The following is a 17,448-nucleotide window of genomic DNA, read 5'->3' as shown; positions in this document are numbered from 1 at the left end:
TCCTCAGAACACGGATCCCCTGGGGCAGGAGGGGAGAAGTGCTGGGGGCAGCTGAGCCTGCTGCTTGGAGTCCTCTTGCCTCCCCACAGAGAAGAGATTTGCTCAGGGGTTTCATTCCACCTTCCACCATCCAGGAGGTATGTTTAGCAGGAGCCTGTGGTCTGCCAGGCACAGAGGTCATGCTGTGAACAGCTGGGCCACATGAGAGTGTGATGGGGAAGGCCTGGCCAGCTCCTGAGAGCTGAGATGAAGAAGAAGATAGAGGACAGGGTGAAAGGGGGTTGCACATTCTACGCAAAAGAAGTCACGTGTGCAAAGGTCCTGTGGTTGGAGAAACCAGCCAAGTATGAAAGGCTCAATGTGGCCAGAGTGGGGAGAGAGGTGAGAGGGAAGGTGAGAAGATGGGCAGACAGAGGCTAGATAGAGCGTGCAAAACAGGAGTGGGCTTCTGGGAGGCATTGGTGTCCTTTTTTTTTTTTAACAGACAAGGTCTTGCTGTATCACCCAGGCTGGAGTGCAGTGACACGATCACAGCTCACTGCAGCCTCGACATTCTGGGCTCAAGCGATCCGCCTCTCTCAGTCTCCCAAGTAACTGGGACTAGAGGCGAGCACCACCACACCTGGTTAATTTTTAGATTTTTTTGTAGAGACGGAGTCTCACTCTGTTGCCCAGGCTGGTCTTGAACTTCTGAACTCAGTGATCCTCCTCAGCCTCCCAAAGTGCTGGGATTACAGGTGTGAGTGACTGCACCCAGCCAAAAGTTTTAAATAAGGGAGTGTGTCAGGGTTCCCGAGACCCTATGCCCAGCGTCAGTGACTCACTAGGAGGACCTGTGGGACTCCCATGCAGATGTGCTCCTGGCTCAGATTAATTGCCACAAAAGGATTGAAGTTAAAATCAGTAAAGGGAAAAGGCACGTGGGGTGAAGTTCAGAAGAAACCTGGCACAAGCTTCCAGATGGGGGCAGAGGTCCTTGGGGTCACACTTATTTCCTCCAGCAGGGAGTTGTGACAAGATGTGTGAAGTGTTTGCAAGCAGAGCAGTTCCTTAGAGACCCAATGCCCAGAGTTTTCATTGGAGCTGGGCACAGAGGTACCCTCTGCCTGGCACTTAGAAAAATTCCATACTCTCCAAACGAAAGTAGGAGTTCAGCATAAACCATGCTGTTTCCACAAGCAGTCTAGGCACAATGAGCTACTCTTATCAGGGAATGGTGGGAATTTTCCAGAAGTCCAAGTTCCCAGATGCCAGTGGAGGCCAGGCAGGCCTGTCTGAGGAAGGCAGCCTCGGGACCACTGGGCTGGCCCTTTTCTGCACAGGGAGTGATGTAGTCATGCTTGGAGGGATGCTCTCCTGCAGCTGATGGAGAATGCAGCAGGGAAGGAGAGAGCAGAGAGGAGCTGCGACAGCCTCCAAGTGAGGCAGGGGGTTGGCCAGGGCAGTGGCAGAGGGTGGGGGAAGTAGGTGGCAGATCAGGGGTCATTTAGTTGCTGAAATGCACCAGGCTTAATGCTGGACAGGGCTATAGGGGAGGATGAGTGAAGCTAGGACTGGGGACAGCCGCTCTGGCCCTGCCTGGGTGGTGTTAAGACCCTGGACCAGGAAGCAGCACACCTGGCTGCAAGTCTGTGGACTGTCCACTGACAGGTGGTGGTTACCATGTTGCAGTCTTCAGTTTGCTCCTCTGCTAAGGGAGGTAAGACTGCATCTCAGAACCTTGATCCCATCTCTTATTTATTTATTTTATTATTATTATTATTGAGACAGAATCTTGTTCTGTTGTCCTGGCTGGAGTGCAATGGCATTATCTCGGCTCACTGCAAACTCTGCCTCCTAGGTTCAAGTGATTCTCATGCCTCAGCCTCCCAAGTAGCTGGGATTATAGGCATGCACCACCACCACCCCCAGCTAATTTTTGTATTTTTAGTAGAGATAGAGTTTCACCATGTTGGCCAGGCTGGTCTTGAACTCCTGGGCTCAAGCAATCCACCCACCTCAGCCTCTCAAAGTGCTGGGATTACAGGCATGAGCCACCACTCCCAGTCCCATCTCTAAAATGTCATTTTTGTTGCTGAAAAAAAAATCTACTTTTCTGCCATTTTTTTCTCTGTATTGGCAGAGAAAAGAACAAAGCTAGTGGACTTGAGTTCCTGTGCTGGCTTTATCACTTACTTATGATTTTATTTTATTTTTGGTTTTCTCTTTCTTTTGAGATGGAGTCTTGCCCTGTCACCCAGGCCGGAGTGCAGTGGCACAATCTTGGCTCACTGCAACCTCCGCCTCCCAGGTTCAAGCAATTCCCCTGCCTCAGCCTCCCAAGTAGCTGGGACTACAGGCACGCGCCACCACGCCTGGCTAATTTTTGTATTTTTAGTAGAGACGGGGTTTCCCCACGTTGGTGAGGCTGGTCTTGAACTCCTGACCTCAGGTGATCCACCAGCCTTGGCCTCCCAAAGCGCTGGGATTACAGGTATGAGCCACCACACCCAGCTTTATGTTTGTTTTTTAACAACGCTACATGAACATATGTATAGCATAATAAATTAAAACAGCAAACAGGTATATATTAGGTTGAATCATATGAAATTATCAATTTCTTCTAGTTTTTATCTACAAAGATGGCATTTTTAAGTCCTCTTTTATATCAGAAAAGTTTTCTTGAATTATATCTTTGTTCTAGTCTATTAATCTCATTTCCTTATTCAGGGATTCCAGTTATGAGTATATTGGTTCCTTCTCTTCCCACCTCCACTAAATACTTCATTCACCACTTAACTCCCTGCAGGCTGGATCTCACTCCAAAAATGGCAATTTCTTAGGGATAAACCTTGTATTTGTTTTCATGCTGCTGATAAAGACATACCTGAGACAGGGAAGAAAAAGACGTTTAATTGGACTTATAGTTCCACATGGCTGGCGAGGCCTCAGAATCATGGCAGGAGACGAAAAGCACTTACATGGTGGCAGCAAGAGATGATGAGAGAGAAGTAAAAGCAGAAACCCCGATAAACCCATCAGATCTTGTGAGACTTATTTGCTATCATGAGAATAGCATGGGAAAGATTGGCCCCCATGATTCAATTACCTCCCCCTGGGTCCCTCCCACAACACATGGGAATTCTGGAAGATATAATTCCAGTTAAGATTTGGGTGGGGACACAGCCAAACTACATCATTCTGCCCCTGACCCCTCCAAATCTCATATCCTCACATTTTAAAACCAATCATGCCTTCCCAACAGTCCCCCAAAGTCTTACTTCATCATTAGCCCAAAAGTCCACAGTCCAAAGTCTCATCTGAGACAAACCAAGTCCCTTTTGCCTATGAGCCTGTAAAAATCAAAACAAGCTAGTTACTTCCCTACATGCAGTGGGGGTACAGGTATTGGGTAAATACAGCTGTTCCTAATGGGAGAAATTAACCAAAACAAAATAGTTACAGGGTCCCTGCAAGTCTGAAATCCAGTGGGGCAGTCAAATTCTAAGGCTTCAAAATGATCTCCTTTGACTCCATGTCTCACATCCAGGTCAGGCTGATGCAAGAGGTCGGTTCCCATAGTCTTGGGCAGCCCCGCCCCTGTGGCTTTGCAGGGTATAACCCATCTCCTGGCTGCTTTCATGAGCTGACATTAAGTGTCTGTGGCTTTTCCAGGTATATGGTGCAAGCTATTGGTGGATCTACCATTCTGGGGTCTGGAGGACTGTGGCCCTCTTCTCACAGCTCTACTAGGTGATACCCCAGAAGGGACTCAGTGTGGGGGCTCCCACCCCACATTTCCCTTCTGCACTGCCCTAGCAGAGGTTCTCCATGAGGGCCCCACCCCTGAAGCAAACTTTTGGCTGGGCATTCAGGCATTTCCAAACATCTGAAATCTAGGCAGAGGTTCCCAAACCTCAATTCTTGACATCTGTGCACCTGCAGGCTCAACACCACGTGGAAGCTGCCAAAGCTTGGGGCTTCCACCCTCTGAAGCCACAGCCTGAGCTGTATGTTGGCCCCTTTCAGCCACAGCTGGAGCAGCTGGACACAGGGCACCAAGTCCCTAGGCCCATGAAACCACTTTTTCCTCCTGGGCCTCTGGGTCTGTGATGGGAGGGGCTGCTGTGAAGGTCTCTGACATGGCCTGGAGACATTTTCCCAAGGTCTTGGGGATTAACATTAGGCTCCTTGCTATTTATGGAAATTTCTGTAGCTGGCTTGAATTTCTCCCCAGAAAATGGGTTTTTCTTTTCTATCACATCATCAGGCTGCAAATTTTCCAAACTTTTATGCCTTACTTCCCTTATACAACTGAATGCCTTTAACAGCAGGCATTGAATGCTTTGCTGCTTAGAAATTTCTTCTGCCAGATACCCTAAATCATCTTTCTCAAGTTCAAAGCTCCACAAATCTCTATGGCAGGGGCAAAATGCTGCCAGCTCTTTGCTAAAACATGCCAAAAGTCACCTTTACTCCAGTTGCCAAAAAGTTCCTTATCTCCATCTGAGACCACCTCAGCCTGGACCTTATTGTCCAGATCACTATTAGCATTCTGGGCAAAGTCATTCAACAAGTTCTAGGAAGTTCCACACTTTCCCACACTTCCCTGTCTTCTTCTGAGCCCTCCAAACTATTCCAGACTCTGCCTGATACCCAGTTCCAAAGTTGGTTCCACATTTTCAGGTATCTTTTCAGCAATGTCCCACTCTACTGGTACCAATTTACTGTATTAGTTTTCACACTGCTGATAAAGACGCACCTGAGACTGGGAAGAAAAAGAGGTTTAATTGGACTTACAATTCCACATGGCTGGGGAGGCCTCAGAATTATGGCAGGAGGCGAAAGGCACTTCTTATGTGGCGGCAGCAAGAGAAAATTAGAAGCAAAAGCAGAAACCCCTGATAAACCCATCAGATCTTGTGAGACTTGTTCACTATCATGAGAATCACATGGGAAAGATTGGCCCCCATGATTCAATTACCTCCCCCGGGTGCCTCCAGCAACACATGAGAATTCTGGGAGGTAATTCAAGTTGAGATTTGGGTGGGGACACAGCCAAACCAAATCATATCTAATAGGTTTGGTATCAGCCAAACCTATTAGAAAAAAAAATGCAAAGTTTCACTCACCAACCCAGTCCCTCTCTCCTCCTGGGAGTTGGGGTTGATTTTGTCAGTTTTCCCATAATCGTAGATTGAGGACCCCTTTCCCTGTGGGTGTGTGAGGTCTACAGGCCTGCCACAGAGTGGTGTGGTGCTCTGTGGTGTGGGTCTTCCATGGTGTCCTGGGCAACAGACTTTGAGGTGGTTTCCGGTTTAGGGCTCTTGAAGCAGGACTGGAGCAAGCACCTGTGTGCACGTGGGAGTCTCTTGTAAAGTCAAGCAATAAGGACATTTTAAATGTTGATAGAAACCAAGGTAGCCATGGTGGCACACACCTGTAGTCCTAGCTACTTGGGAGGCTGAGGCGGGAGGATTGCTTGAGCCCAGGAGTTTGCGGCTGCACTCCAGCCTGAACAACAAAATGAGATCCCATCTCAATAAAAAGGAAATAAATTTTTGATATAAATTGGTTTAGGGCCAATCGCCTCCTTTGTCCCCAAGCCTGGCACATCAGAGAGACTCAAATATTTTTTCAAAAGATGAAAGGAACTGCCCTGTTACCCTCCTAGGAAGAATACACCCATTTACATGCCCAACAGCTGGCATACAGGAGTGCCCACTTCCCTCTGCCTCTGTCACCCTGCCAAAATGTGCGGCACGGTGTGACTTCAGGCAAGCGGTCTCGCCTCCCTAGGCCTCAGTTTCCCCTTGTGCAAAATGGAGAGACTTCACCTACCCTTCCTGCCTACTTCTTAGGAGCATTAAAAGTATCAAGCGACAGCAGGTGATGTGACCGGTGGGCTCTGAGCAAAAGGAGCCGCTGTCGCTGTTGTTGGCTGCAGAATCGGGCTTTCTCCAAGTGGTTTTGGGCCCTGAAGAAGTCGGCTTTCTCCTTGGAGTCCAGGACAAATGTGTGGCCCGGAAAGATAAAGGGAAAGACAGTACCTGGCCTACAGACCATCCTGGCTAACTCAGGCACACACCCTCTGTCCTGGTTGCCTGTGGCTGCTGTGACAAACTACTACAAACCGGGGGACTTCAACAACAGGAACTCATTCTCACCAGTTCCAGAAACCAGAAGCCCAAAATCAAGGTGTTGGCAGGACTGGCTCCTGGACGCTTTGGGATGGGGAGATGTGTCCCAGGCCTCTTCCATCCCAGCCTCTGGTGTTGCCTGCAGTCTTTGGCTTGTGGACGTATCATTCTGACCTCTGTGACCTTCACGTGACCTTACCCTCTGTGTGTCCTTTTCTCTCTTTTTTGTTTTTGAGACCGAGTCTCATTCAGTCTCCCAGGCTGGAGTGCAATTGCACGATCTCGGCTCACTGCAGCCTCTCGAGTTCAAGCGATTCTCCTGCTTCAGCCTCCAGAGTAGCTAGGATTACAGGCACCCACCACCACGCCCGGCTAATTTTTGTATTTTTAGTAGAGACAGGTTTTCACTGTGTTGGGCAGGCTGGTCTTGAACTCCTGACCTCAGGCGATCTGTCCACCCTGGCCTCTCAAAGTGCTGGGATTACAGGCATGAGCCACTGCACCGGGCCAATTTTTATATTTTTAGTAGAGACGGAGTTTCGCCATGTTGGCCATGCTAGTCTTGAACTCTTGACCTCAAGTGATCCACCCACCTCAGCCTCCCAAAGTGCTGGGATTACAGGCGTGAGCTACCGCGCCTGGCCCCTTTTCTCTTTTTATAAGGACACCAATCACCGGATTTAGGGCCCACCCTAAATCCAGTATGATTTCGTCTTATCATCTTTAGTTACATCTGCAAAGACCTACATTCCAAATAAGGTCACATTCTAAGGGTCCAGGGGGACAGGAATTGTTAGGGGGGTGTGCACAATTCCACCTACTCCACCCTCTGAGCAGGTGGCTCTCCGGTCACTGGCTGCCTGGCTTTCTGTCAGCTGTGTTTTCTAGAACATAGTCTCCAAGTCATGGAACCCAGGGGCAGATCCTGCTTTTCCAGTTCCCCACAGTGTGTGACCTTGGACAAGGCCCCCCCTCACCAGGACCCTAAAGGATGGCCTCAACCTCAGGGTTGTTAGGAATTGAAATGAAATAGTGCATGGAAGGAAGTTAGCAGCATGCTGAGATGATATGAGGTATGATAAAATAAGCAACCATAGTAATACACGTTGCTGCCATTGTGTCTTAGAGTTTTGGGGTGAGGGTGGTTAATATGCAAATCAAGTCCCCCAAAATAGCTCTGGGAGGGAACAGGGAAATGCAAACTGAAGGGACATCAGGCCATGGGAGTTGGGAGTTGGCTGACTTTCTTAAAAAGTACCTTTTTCTCCGATTGTCAGATAACAATGAACTAGGGACTTTCCCCCTCCCACAGATGGCGGCTTCTGAGCCTGTAAAAATAGGCATCCACAAAATGCTTTTCTCTCCTTTGCTTCTAGGTCTGTCTTTTTACTTTCCCCTTCTCTCCCAGATGGTAGTTTTTCTGGTCTAATACCTGTAAAAGAGGTCAGCAATATGTTTACCTTGAAGGAGTAGTGCCTAAGATTTTGTTAATCCATTCATTTATTAACCATTTCTTTTTTCTTTTTTTTGAGATGGAGTCTCGCTCTGTCACCCAGGCTGGAGTGCAGGGGTGCAATCTTGGCTCACTGCAGCCTCAGCCTCCCAGGTAGCTGGGATTACAGGCATGTGCCACCATGCCTGGCTAATTTTTGTATTTTTAGTAGAGATGGGGTTTCACCCTGTTGGTCAGGCTGGTCTCGAGCTCCTGACATCAGGTGATCTGCCCGTCTCGGCCTCCCAAAGTGCTAGGATTACAGGCTTGAGCCACCGCGCCCGGCCTCTTAACCACTTCTTGAGCCTCTCCCTGTGACTGAGGAAGAGTCTCTGCCCTCCCAGCGTTCGCAGCCCAGTGTGGTGGGGACAGTGTCTCAGTGGTTGTTAAGACAGCGTGACGTACACCCCAACTGGGGTGAGGAAGAATTAAGAAAGGCCTCCCAGGGAAGGTAAAATCTAGGTGTAAGACCTGGAAGATAGATGGGATGGGGACAGGCCATGCAGAGTCCTGGAAGCAAGAGAGCGTGGTCCGCTCTAGAACTGCAAGTTCCATGTGGCTGGAGGCTGGCAGAGGCAGGGTGCTAGGAAGGAATAAGGCTGGCAGGGAGACCAGGGCCTGGGGAAGCCAAGAGAGCTGGGACTTGATCCTGAAGGCAGTTGTGGGCATGGAGGTCGCTGCACAGCAGGGACACAGTCAGGTTGGCATTGGAGAAGGAGGACCCTGGCTGCAGGCAGGTGGAGGGAGGGTCAGGGCAGGTTCTGGTGAGGGAGAGGGGACGATGGAGTGCCAGCCAGGTTCAGGAAGTGAAACCGATGGGGTGTGAGGGAGAAGGAGGAGCCAAGGATGATTTTCTGTTCTTGGCCTGGGCAGCCAGGTAAGTGACAGCGTGCCCTAGGGGATGTGGAAGGAGGAGTGGACTGGGAGAGAAAGGTAAGAAATCAGGTCAGTTGGGTCACAGCAAACCAATGACCCAGCAGGATCTTGAACATCAGACTGGAGTCTTTGATTTGAACGTGAACGGCACCGAGAACACAGCTGTGCTAAGGCCCCCAAAGAGAGAGTCACTGGCCCAAGGACAGGGTCAAGGCTGAGGTCTCCAGGACTCCTGGTATGGGGCAGGGACATGGTACAGGAAGCTGAGGAGGGTGGCCAGAGATAGCAGGAGAAGCAGGGGGCGAGATTGCCAAGCAGAGCAGATTCAACAGCGTCAAAGAGTGTGGGACAGTCAGGCAGGTTGGAGCCACGGTCACAGGTTTTGATATGGAAAGGTGACCGCAGAGGAGCATCAGGGTACAGTGGGGACAGCAAGGATTCTTGCATGGGAGATGGAGCTGTGGGGGTGTCCCGCATCAGCAACTCCACCTGTAGACTTTTGGGGTTATAAGTGACAGAAACACAGCTCAGTGTCACTTAAGCCACAAAGCGGATGTATCAGCTCATGTAACTTAACAGCCTGAGGGATGCAGAGGCAGGCAGTGGGCAGAGAAATGAAATATCCAAGGATGGTGATGAAGCTGGAGGAGAAGAGTTTTGGGGTTTTTTGTTTTGTTTTCTTGAGACAGTCTCACTCTGTCGCCCAGGCTGGAGTGCAGTGGCATGATCTTGGCTCACTGCAACCTCTGCCTCCTAGGTTCAAGCAATTCTCGTGCCTCAGCCTCCCAAGTAGCTGGGATTACAGGTGCCCACCACCACGCCTGGCTATTTTTGTTTGTTTGTTTTTAATAGAGATGGGGTTTCGCCATGTTGGTCAGGCTGGTCTCAAACTCTTGACCTGAAGTGATCCGCCCATCTTGGCCTCCCAAAGTGCTGGGATTGCAGGTGTGAGTCACCATGCCCAGGTGAGTTTTTGTTGTTAAGGGATGATCATAGCTGGCACTTCCAGAGCTGGGGGCTGCTCTGAGCCAGGCACCGAGGCAGGTGCTCTGTACGCCACACTACTAAAATTACAAAAATTAGCCGGGCGTGGTGGCAGGATCAGTCTGTCCATGAATGCTAGGAGTCTGGGGTGCATGGTGAAGCTGCTGAGGCCCACCACATTCTCTTGATCAACCCTATCTTTGCCCTTTTCTGGAGCTTTTCTGCTTCTGGCATGACAGACTTTTGACTGAAAACCAGAAATGTTTTCTGCTCTGCTGAGTGCCCTAGATATTTTCATCCCAAATTACTAAAAGTTGCTTCTTCACCAGTTGCAAGGTTTCAGAAAGAAAAATTTCCTCTTCTGTAAAATATAAATACGGTTTTTGCAAAGTACCTTGAGGTTCCCACACTACTGAGAAATAGGACAGGCTGCTCTTGTCTGCCAGGTAAGGTGTTTCCAAAGGAAAGTATGGGGTCGGGCATGGGCTCATGCCTGTAATCCCAGAACTTTGGGAGGCCGAGGCGGGTGGATCACTTGAGCCCAGGAGTTTGAGACCAGCCTGGGCAACATAGCAAAACCCTGCCTCTACAAAAAAATACAAAAAATTAGCCGAGCGTGATGGTATGTGCCTATAGTTCCAGCTACTCAGGAGGCTTTTGTGGGAGGATCGCTTGATCCCGGGAGGTCAAGGCTGCAGTGAACCGTGATCGCACACTACAGTCCAGCCTGGGTGACAGAGCGAGACCCTATCTCGAAAAAGGGAATTATGGCCAGGCACGGTGGCTCACGCGTGTAATCCCAGCACTTTGGGAGGCAGAGGCGGGCGGATCACCTGAGGTCAGGAGTTCGAGACCAGCTTGGCCAACATGGTGAAACCCTGTCTCTACTAAAATTACAAAAATTAGCCAGGTGTGTTGGCAGCGCCTGTAATCCAAGCTACTCGGGAGGCTGAGGCAGGAGAATCACTTGAACCCAGGAGGCGGAGGTTGCAGTGAGCCGAGATCACGCCACTGCACTCCAGCATGGGGAGCAAGAACAAGACTTTGTCTCAAAAAGAAAGGAATTATGGCCAGTGGCTGCCTGGAGAGCTTCAGTATACCCTGGCGCACTTCAGTATACCCTGGCGCTGGCCCTGGCCAGCCCTGGGAGTCCAGAGATGTTTGGTCCAGCCGAGATGAGCCCAGCATGGGAGATGAGGTACCAGTGCCCTCAGCCAACAGGTGCATGATGGGCTTCTGCTCAAGGTCAGGTGTCACACAAGACTCAGGGGACACAGACCCTGCCTTCATGTGAGGTAAATGCTAGGAGGGATAAAAATATGTGGCTGCACATAACAGTTTCTAGTTAGAAACTAGGATGAAGGCTCTCGAAGGAAAAGTGGGAGGAGAGGTTATAAATGGGAGGGGAACTGATTTAGATTTTAGGGGTGAGGGAGGGCCTCTTTGAGGAACTGACATTTTAGCTGACATTTCAAGCATAAGCAAGAGTAAGCGAAGCTCGGATTGGGGAGAAGAGTATTCCAGGTTGAGGGAACAGCCTGTGTGATGGCTCAGTGTGGAGCATCAGAGGGACAGAAGGGTGGCTGGAGTGTGGCGAGGAGGCTGTGGGGAAGGAGAGATGCCAGTTCCTGGAGGGCCATGCACTACAAGTACACATGTTAAACTAGTAGATATGGTCCCTGGGGCTCTGTTTATTTTTCCTTTCAGCTTTTTTTTCTCCCTGTGTTTCCAGTTGATGTTTTTTATTGCCCTGTCTTTAAGTTCATTGATCTTTTCTTTTCTTTTCTTTTCTTTTTAGGCGGAGTCTCACTCTGTCGCCCAGGCTGGAGTGCAGTGGCACGATCTCGGCTCACTGCAACCTCCATCTCCTGGGTTCACGCCATTCTCCTGCCTCAGCCTCCTGAGTAGCTGGGACTACAGGCGCTGGCCACTATGCCTGGCTAATTTTTTTGTATTTTTTTTTAGTAGAGATGGGGTTTCACCATGTTAGCCAGGATGGTCTCAATCTCCTGACCTTGTGATCCGCCTGCCTCAGCCTCCCAAAGTGCTGGGATTACAGGCATGAGCCATTGTGCCCAGCCTCATTGATCTTTTCTTTGGTAATATGTTATCAGCTGTTAAGCCCATCCAGTGATTTTTCATTTCGTATATATACTTTTCAGTTCTAAAATATCCATCTGGATCTTTTTTTTTTTTCCTTCTTTTTTTGTGAGATGGAGATTCACTCTTGTTGCCCAGGCTGGAGTGCAATGGTGCAATCTCGGCTTACCGCAACCTCCACCTCCTGGGTTCAAGTGATTCTCCTGCCTCAGCCTCCTGAGTAGCTGGGATTACAGGCATGTGCCACGATGCCCAGTTAATTTTGTATTTTTAGTAGAGATGGTGTTTCTCCACGTTGGTCAGGCTGGTCTTGAACTCCTGACCTCAGGTGATCTGCCCACCTCGACCTCCCAAAGTGATGGGATTACATGAGTGAGCCACCATGCCTAGCCAGCTGGATCTTTTTTGTAGATTCCATTTCTGTATTAAGATGTTTATTTGTTCCCTCATTAAGTTTATGTTTTCCTTGAAATCCTTGAATATATTTGTAATATCTGTTTTCAAGTCTTTCTTGGCCAGTTCTATTATCTCTGTACATTTTTAGTTTTTTTTTTTTTTTTTTTTGAGATGGAGTTTCACTCTTGTTGTCCAGGCTGGAGTGCAATGGCATGATCTCGGCTCACCACAACCTCTGCTTCCCAGGTTCGAGCAATTCTCTTGCCTCAGCCTCCCAAGTAGCTGGGATTACAGAATGTGCCACCACACCCAGCTAATTTTGTATTTTTAGTAGAGACGAGGTTTCTCCATGTTGGTCAGGCTGGTCTCAAACTCCTGACCTTAGGTGATCTGCCCACCTCGGCCTCCCAAAGTGCTGGGATTACAGGCATGAGCCACTGCACCCAACCATTTTGAATCTTCTATTAGCTGATTTTTTTATTAGTTGTGGGCCACATTTTTCAGCTTTATCTGTCTAGTAATTTTAATTGTATGCTAGACAGTATGTATCTATGATGTTGAGTTTATGTTGTTGTCTTCCTAATAAAGTATTGAGTTTTGTTCCAACAGGCAGTAAATTTACTTGGGGATCAGTTTGTTCATTTCAAGCCTTATTTTTAAGCTTTGTTGGGATGAGTGTAATGTGGCCCTTCCTATAAAGCTAGATTAGGTCTACTCATAAGGCATGATTTTTCTGGGATTTCTGTTGAATGCTTAGGGTGTTCAATGAGGTCTCTCTACTCTGGCTGTTGGGAACTCACATATCTCCCAACCCAGTCCTATGTAATCTCCGGTAGTTGTTCAGCTCACAGCACCCCAAGGAGTTTTTTTCCTGAAAGTTATATTTTTCCCTGCCTCATGAAATCTTGTTCCACACACACGATGTTTAGGACTCAGCCAAAGTCCATATTTTGGGGTCTCCTCCTCTGCATACCTTTCCTATTTCTGGTACATTGCCAAGCAGATTCACAAGGGGAGGGAGACTCAATAGCTTTGAACTATAGTCTTTGCCTTCACAGTCCAGAAAGTACCTCCAGGCACAAAGCCAGGGTGATTGTAGGGTTTGCCTCATTCATTTTTCTTCTCTAAGGGATCACAGTAAATTTCACATATTTTATCCAGTTTTATAATTGGTTATGGCAGGAGGGATAATCTGTTACTAGTTACTCTATAGTGTAATAAGGCCAGAAGCAGAAATCTCATTCTTGTGTATGTTTACACTCATGCTTTTACACATTCCAAAACAATATATAATATTTTCCATATATTTAACATTTTTACTTAAGTGGTGTGACATTGTTCTTATTCTTCCATATCTTTCTTTTACAGTCAACATTTTTTAGGAGCTATCCACATTGCTGGATTCATTGTTGCTTAACAAACATTTCAGTATTTTTGAGTGTCTGTTAAGTGCAAGGCATTTTTCTAGGTGCTGGGTATACCGTTGTACTTAATACTTAAATGTAAGCCAGGTACAGTGGCATGTACCTGTAATCCCAGCTACTCGGGAAGCTGAGGCTGGAAGGTTGTTTTAGCCTAGGAGTTTAAGACCAGCCTGGGTAACATAGCAAGACCCCATCTCTAAAAAAATAATTGTTTTAATTAGCCAGACACGTTATAGTGTGCCATAGTCCAAACTACCCGGGAGGTTGAGGCAGGAGAATTGCTTGAGCACAGGAATTCAAGACTGTAGTGAGCTATGATCGCACCCCTGCATCTAGCCTGGGTGACAAGTGAGATCCTCTTTTTAAAAAAAAGAAAAGAAAATTAAATGTAAGGTCTTCCTCTAAGATATCCACTGGCCAAAAGAAACTAACAGGAAACAACCACTGAGGTAGGAGGAAAACCAGGAGACTGTGGCATCCCAGAAGCCAATGAAGGAAGCATTTGAAGAAAGAAGTGATTGTTCTACTGTATTCAGTGCTGCCGAGTGGGTACACATGGGCATCACCAGTGACATACTGAGACGCAGTTAATTCATTTTAACTGCTGTATAGTGTCCCATTACATGAACAGAGAATATTCATTCCTCTATCTCCCACATGTAGATAAATTTTTTTTCTTTTTTATTCTTTTTTTTTTTTTTTTTTTTTTTTTTTTTTTTTTTTTTGAGACAGCATCTCACTCTGTTGCCCAGGCTGGAGAACATGGCTTACTGCAGCCTCGACCTCCCAAGCTCAAGCACTCCTCCTGCCCCAGCCTCCCAAGTAGCTGGGACTACAGGTGTGCTACCATGCGTGGCTAATTTTTTTTATTTTTCTGCAGACAGGGTCTTGCCATATTGCCCAGGCTGGTCTCAGCTCCTGGGCTCAAGCAATCCTCCCACCTCAGCCTCCCAAAGTGTGGGGATTACAGGTGTGAGCTGCCACACCTGCCCAACTAGGTGAATATTTGCAGTGAACATTTTTGAACATGTCACCAATTTGAGCACATGTGCCCAAGTTTCTCTTTGGACCCTATGTAGGGATAGAATCACTAAATCATTCAGAAAGATACACACCACTTCAACTTGACAAGATCATGCCAAATTTCTCCCCAAAATGATGGTGCTGGTGCCTGTTTCTGTCTTCAGTGTTCAAGAGACCCCATTGCTTCACGCCCTCACCGATATTTGATGTAGACTTTAAGACTCTTGCCAACCTGAGGAGTGAAAAGATGTGCTATTGTTACTTCACTCTGCGTTTTTCTGAGTATTATTGGGGATAAGCATCTTGGCTATTTGAGTTTTCTCTTACATGACCTGCCTGTTAACGTCCACTGCCCAGTTTTCCATGGAGTTTTTCTTTCTCTCTTTGATTTATAAGATTTCTTTATATATTCTGGTTACTCTTTGTCTATCACATACATTGCAAATATTTATCCCAGTCTGTAGTATGTCTTTTAACTTTGTAGGGTGTGGGGGGGGGCGGTGTGTCATAGTAAAGCTTTTAGTTTTGATGCAGTCAAATCTATGTATTTTGTGTTTGTTTTTGTGTTGTTTGTGTTTTGAGACAGGGTCTCAACCTGTTGCCCAGGCTGGAGTGCAGTGGCGTGATCTTGGCTCACTGCAACCCACGCCTCCCAGCTTCAAGCGATTCTGGGGCCTCAGCCTCCTGAGTAGCTGGGATTACAGGCATGCGCCACTATACCCAGCTAATTTTTGTATTTTTTGTAGAGATGGGGTCTTGCCATGTTGGCCAGGCTGGTCTCAAACTCCTGACCTCAGGCAATCCACTTGCCTTAGCCCATGGAATGAGTGCTGGGATTATAGGCATGAGCCACCATGCGCACCCTATTTTGTGGTGTTTTGTGTTATTTAAGCAATCTTTTCCTATCCTAAGCTCATGAAGTTACTGGCCTGTATTTTGTTCTAAGACTTTTTAAGTTGTTCCTTTTTAAATACACTTTACACATTCATGTAAGTGCATCTCAGATGTATTCTGTGTGGGGGGCAAGGTGGGGAATGGATTTTTTTTTCCTATTGACAAAGCCAGGTGTCCCAGCCTCTCCAGCCTTTCTTTCCCGTGAGTCGGGACGGCCACCCCATCTCCTTTAGGCTCCCTCAGGAACATTGGGCTCTCTCCTCCATTGGGCTCTCTCTTCCTGTTCCAGTAGTCATGTAGCCTGCTCTTGCACTCATACCTATACATTTCAATTATTTAACTTTATGTAAATTTGATACCTGGTAGGGCAAGTTGGGTAAAGTGGAGAGAGGGCACAGGGATATTTGCTTTTGCTTTAAACAACTGTCCGTGTGAATAGCACTGGCTGAACTTGGAAAATGTCCATCTGCCACGCGCCTGTCAGGATGTGTGGCGTGATGGGTGGGGATCTCGTGACTTCTCTATGAAACTCTGGGTACTTTTACTTTTGGCTTCTCCTCCCCACACCCTGCCCACTGGCCCCTCCAGTTTCCAGGTTGTGATGTCTCTGAACCTTGGGGCGGCCCTTCCGGTATTCACACATGGGCCCGTGGCGGGTGTTTTGGGACCGGGCTGCAGTACTGATTCCGTTGGTTACTGCCAACCAGACCACAGTGACAGGCCTGCTGGGGGCAGGAGTTTCCTGTTGCCTCATAGACACTGAGACCCTGGATTCCAAAAATAAAAGCACGAGAAACCACCGTGACCTCATGGTCTCTGCTTGCAGGGGGTTCTAAGCACCCGGGACCATCTTCACCTGCAGTGGCCTGGCCCGGCCTGGGCCATGTGGGCTCTGAGTGGCCAACTGCCTGAAGCTCTTGCTCTCTGTCCCCGCCTTCTAGGCAGTCACCCGCAGGGCCAAGGTGGCTCCCGCTGAGAGGATGAGCAAGTTCTTAAGGCACTTCACGGTCGTGGGAGACGACTACCATGCCTGGAACATCAACTACAAGAAATGGGAGAATGAAGAGGACGAGGAGGAGGAGGAGCAGCCGCCACCCACACCAGTCTCAGGCGAGGAAGGCAGAGCTGCAGCCCCTGACGTTGCCCCTGCCCCTGGCCCCGCACCCAGGGCCCCCCTTGACTTCAGGGGCACGTTGAGGAAACTGTTCAGCTCCCACAGGTTTCAGGTAGGTGGGGCAGGAGTCCGGGATACCCAGAGCTGGCAGGAGAGCCATCAGGGAATGTGAGGCAGGCGGCCAGGCTGAGCCCATTTGGCCACTGCCTCATTCATTCTACGAGTGTTTGCCCAGCACCTACCACGTGCCGGGGACCCTGTACCGTGCTGGGAATGCGGTAGGCAGATCTCAAGTTGTCAGGTAGAAAAGAGCCATGATCCAAAAGTAAAAGGTCCACCAATGGATGAGTGTTAAACCGAATGTGTTCTATCCATACAGTGGAATATGATTCCAACATCAAAAGCAAAGAAGTGCTGATCCATGCCACAATGTAGATGAACCTTGAAAACATGGTGCTGAGGGAAAGAAGCCAGACACAAAAGGCCAGAGTGTAGGATTCCATTGATACAAAACGTCTAGAACAGGCAAATCCATAGAGACAGGAAGCAGATTGGCGGCTGCCACAGGTGGGAGTGTTTCCATTTGAGGAGATGAAAATGTTCTGGAATTATAGTGGTGATGGTTACACAACCTTGTGAATGGACTGAATGCCACTAAATTTTACGCCAACTTTAAAATGGTAAATGTTACGTTATGCAAATTTTACCACACACAAAAAAAGTAAATAAAGGGTAAATAACGGAGACAGAAAAAACACTCATCTGTTCACTCTGCGAACACTCAGTGCCAGAGGCTCCCCTGCCTCATGGAGACCCATCACGCTGGGGGCCTCAGTCTCTCTTGTGGAGTGATGCCCAAAATACCTGCCTGTCCTGGCCTTAGCCCACTGTTGATAGTCTCCAGGTGTGGTTGCAGGGAGAAAGCAGAGCTGGGGTGGTCCTCACAGACGAGCGAAGGGAACTGAACTTTCTGTGGAGTTCAAGCAGTTCTCCTGCCTCAGCCTCCTGAGTAGCTGGGATTATAGG

The 17,448-nt window shown here is 48.3% G+C and overlaps 2 protein-coding genes across 11 annotated transcripts in view; one reads left to right on the top strand and one right to left on the bottom strand.

The window, feature by feature from the left end:
- Window positions 1–17,448, bottom strand: part of TCTN1 (tectonic family member 1) — a 71,043-nt gene that overhangs the window by 6,946 nt on the left and 46,649 nt on the right. The window contains exons 14-16 of the transcript XR_008620500.2: window positions 16,665–16,878; window positions 14,507–14,646; window positions 7,378–7,551 (exon numbers count right to left, since the gene is read on the bottom strand). The gene's annotated coding sequence lies outside the window, so the exon portion shown is untranslated. The remainder of the gene's footprint in view (window positions 1–7,377; window positions 7,552–14,506; window positions 14,647–16,664; window positions 16,879–17,448) is intronic.
- Window positions 1–17,448, top strand: part of HVCN1 (hydrogen voltage gated channel 1) — a 40,715-nt gene that overhangs the window by 11,772 nt on the left and 11,495 nt on the right. For all 10 annotated transcript variants that reach the window (XM_063593651.1, XM_014347326.4, XM_063593654.1 and 7 more), the window contains one exon: window positions 16,250–16,534. In XM_063593651.1, the coding sequence (XP_063449721.1) occupies window positions 16,289–16,534 (246 nt within the window). In that variant the 5' untranslated portion in view covers window positions 16,250–16,288. The remainder of the gene's footprint in view (window positions 1–16,249; window positions 16,535–17,448) is intronic.

The sequence above is a fragment of the Pan paniscus genome, chromosome 10, assembly GCF_029289425.2.
Source record: "Pan paniscus chromosome 10, NHGRI_mPanPan1-v2.0_pri, whole genome shotgun sequence".
Taxonomy (NCBI): Eukaryota; Metazoa; Chordata; class Mammalia; order Primates; family Hominidae; genus Pan; species Pan paniscus.
Note: the sequence above shows the minus strand (reverse complement) of the source record. Positions and strands in the feature narration are given on the sequence as shown.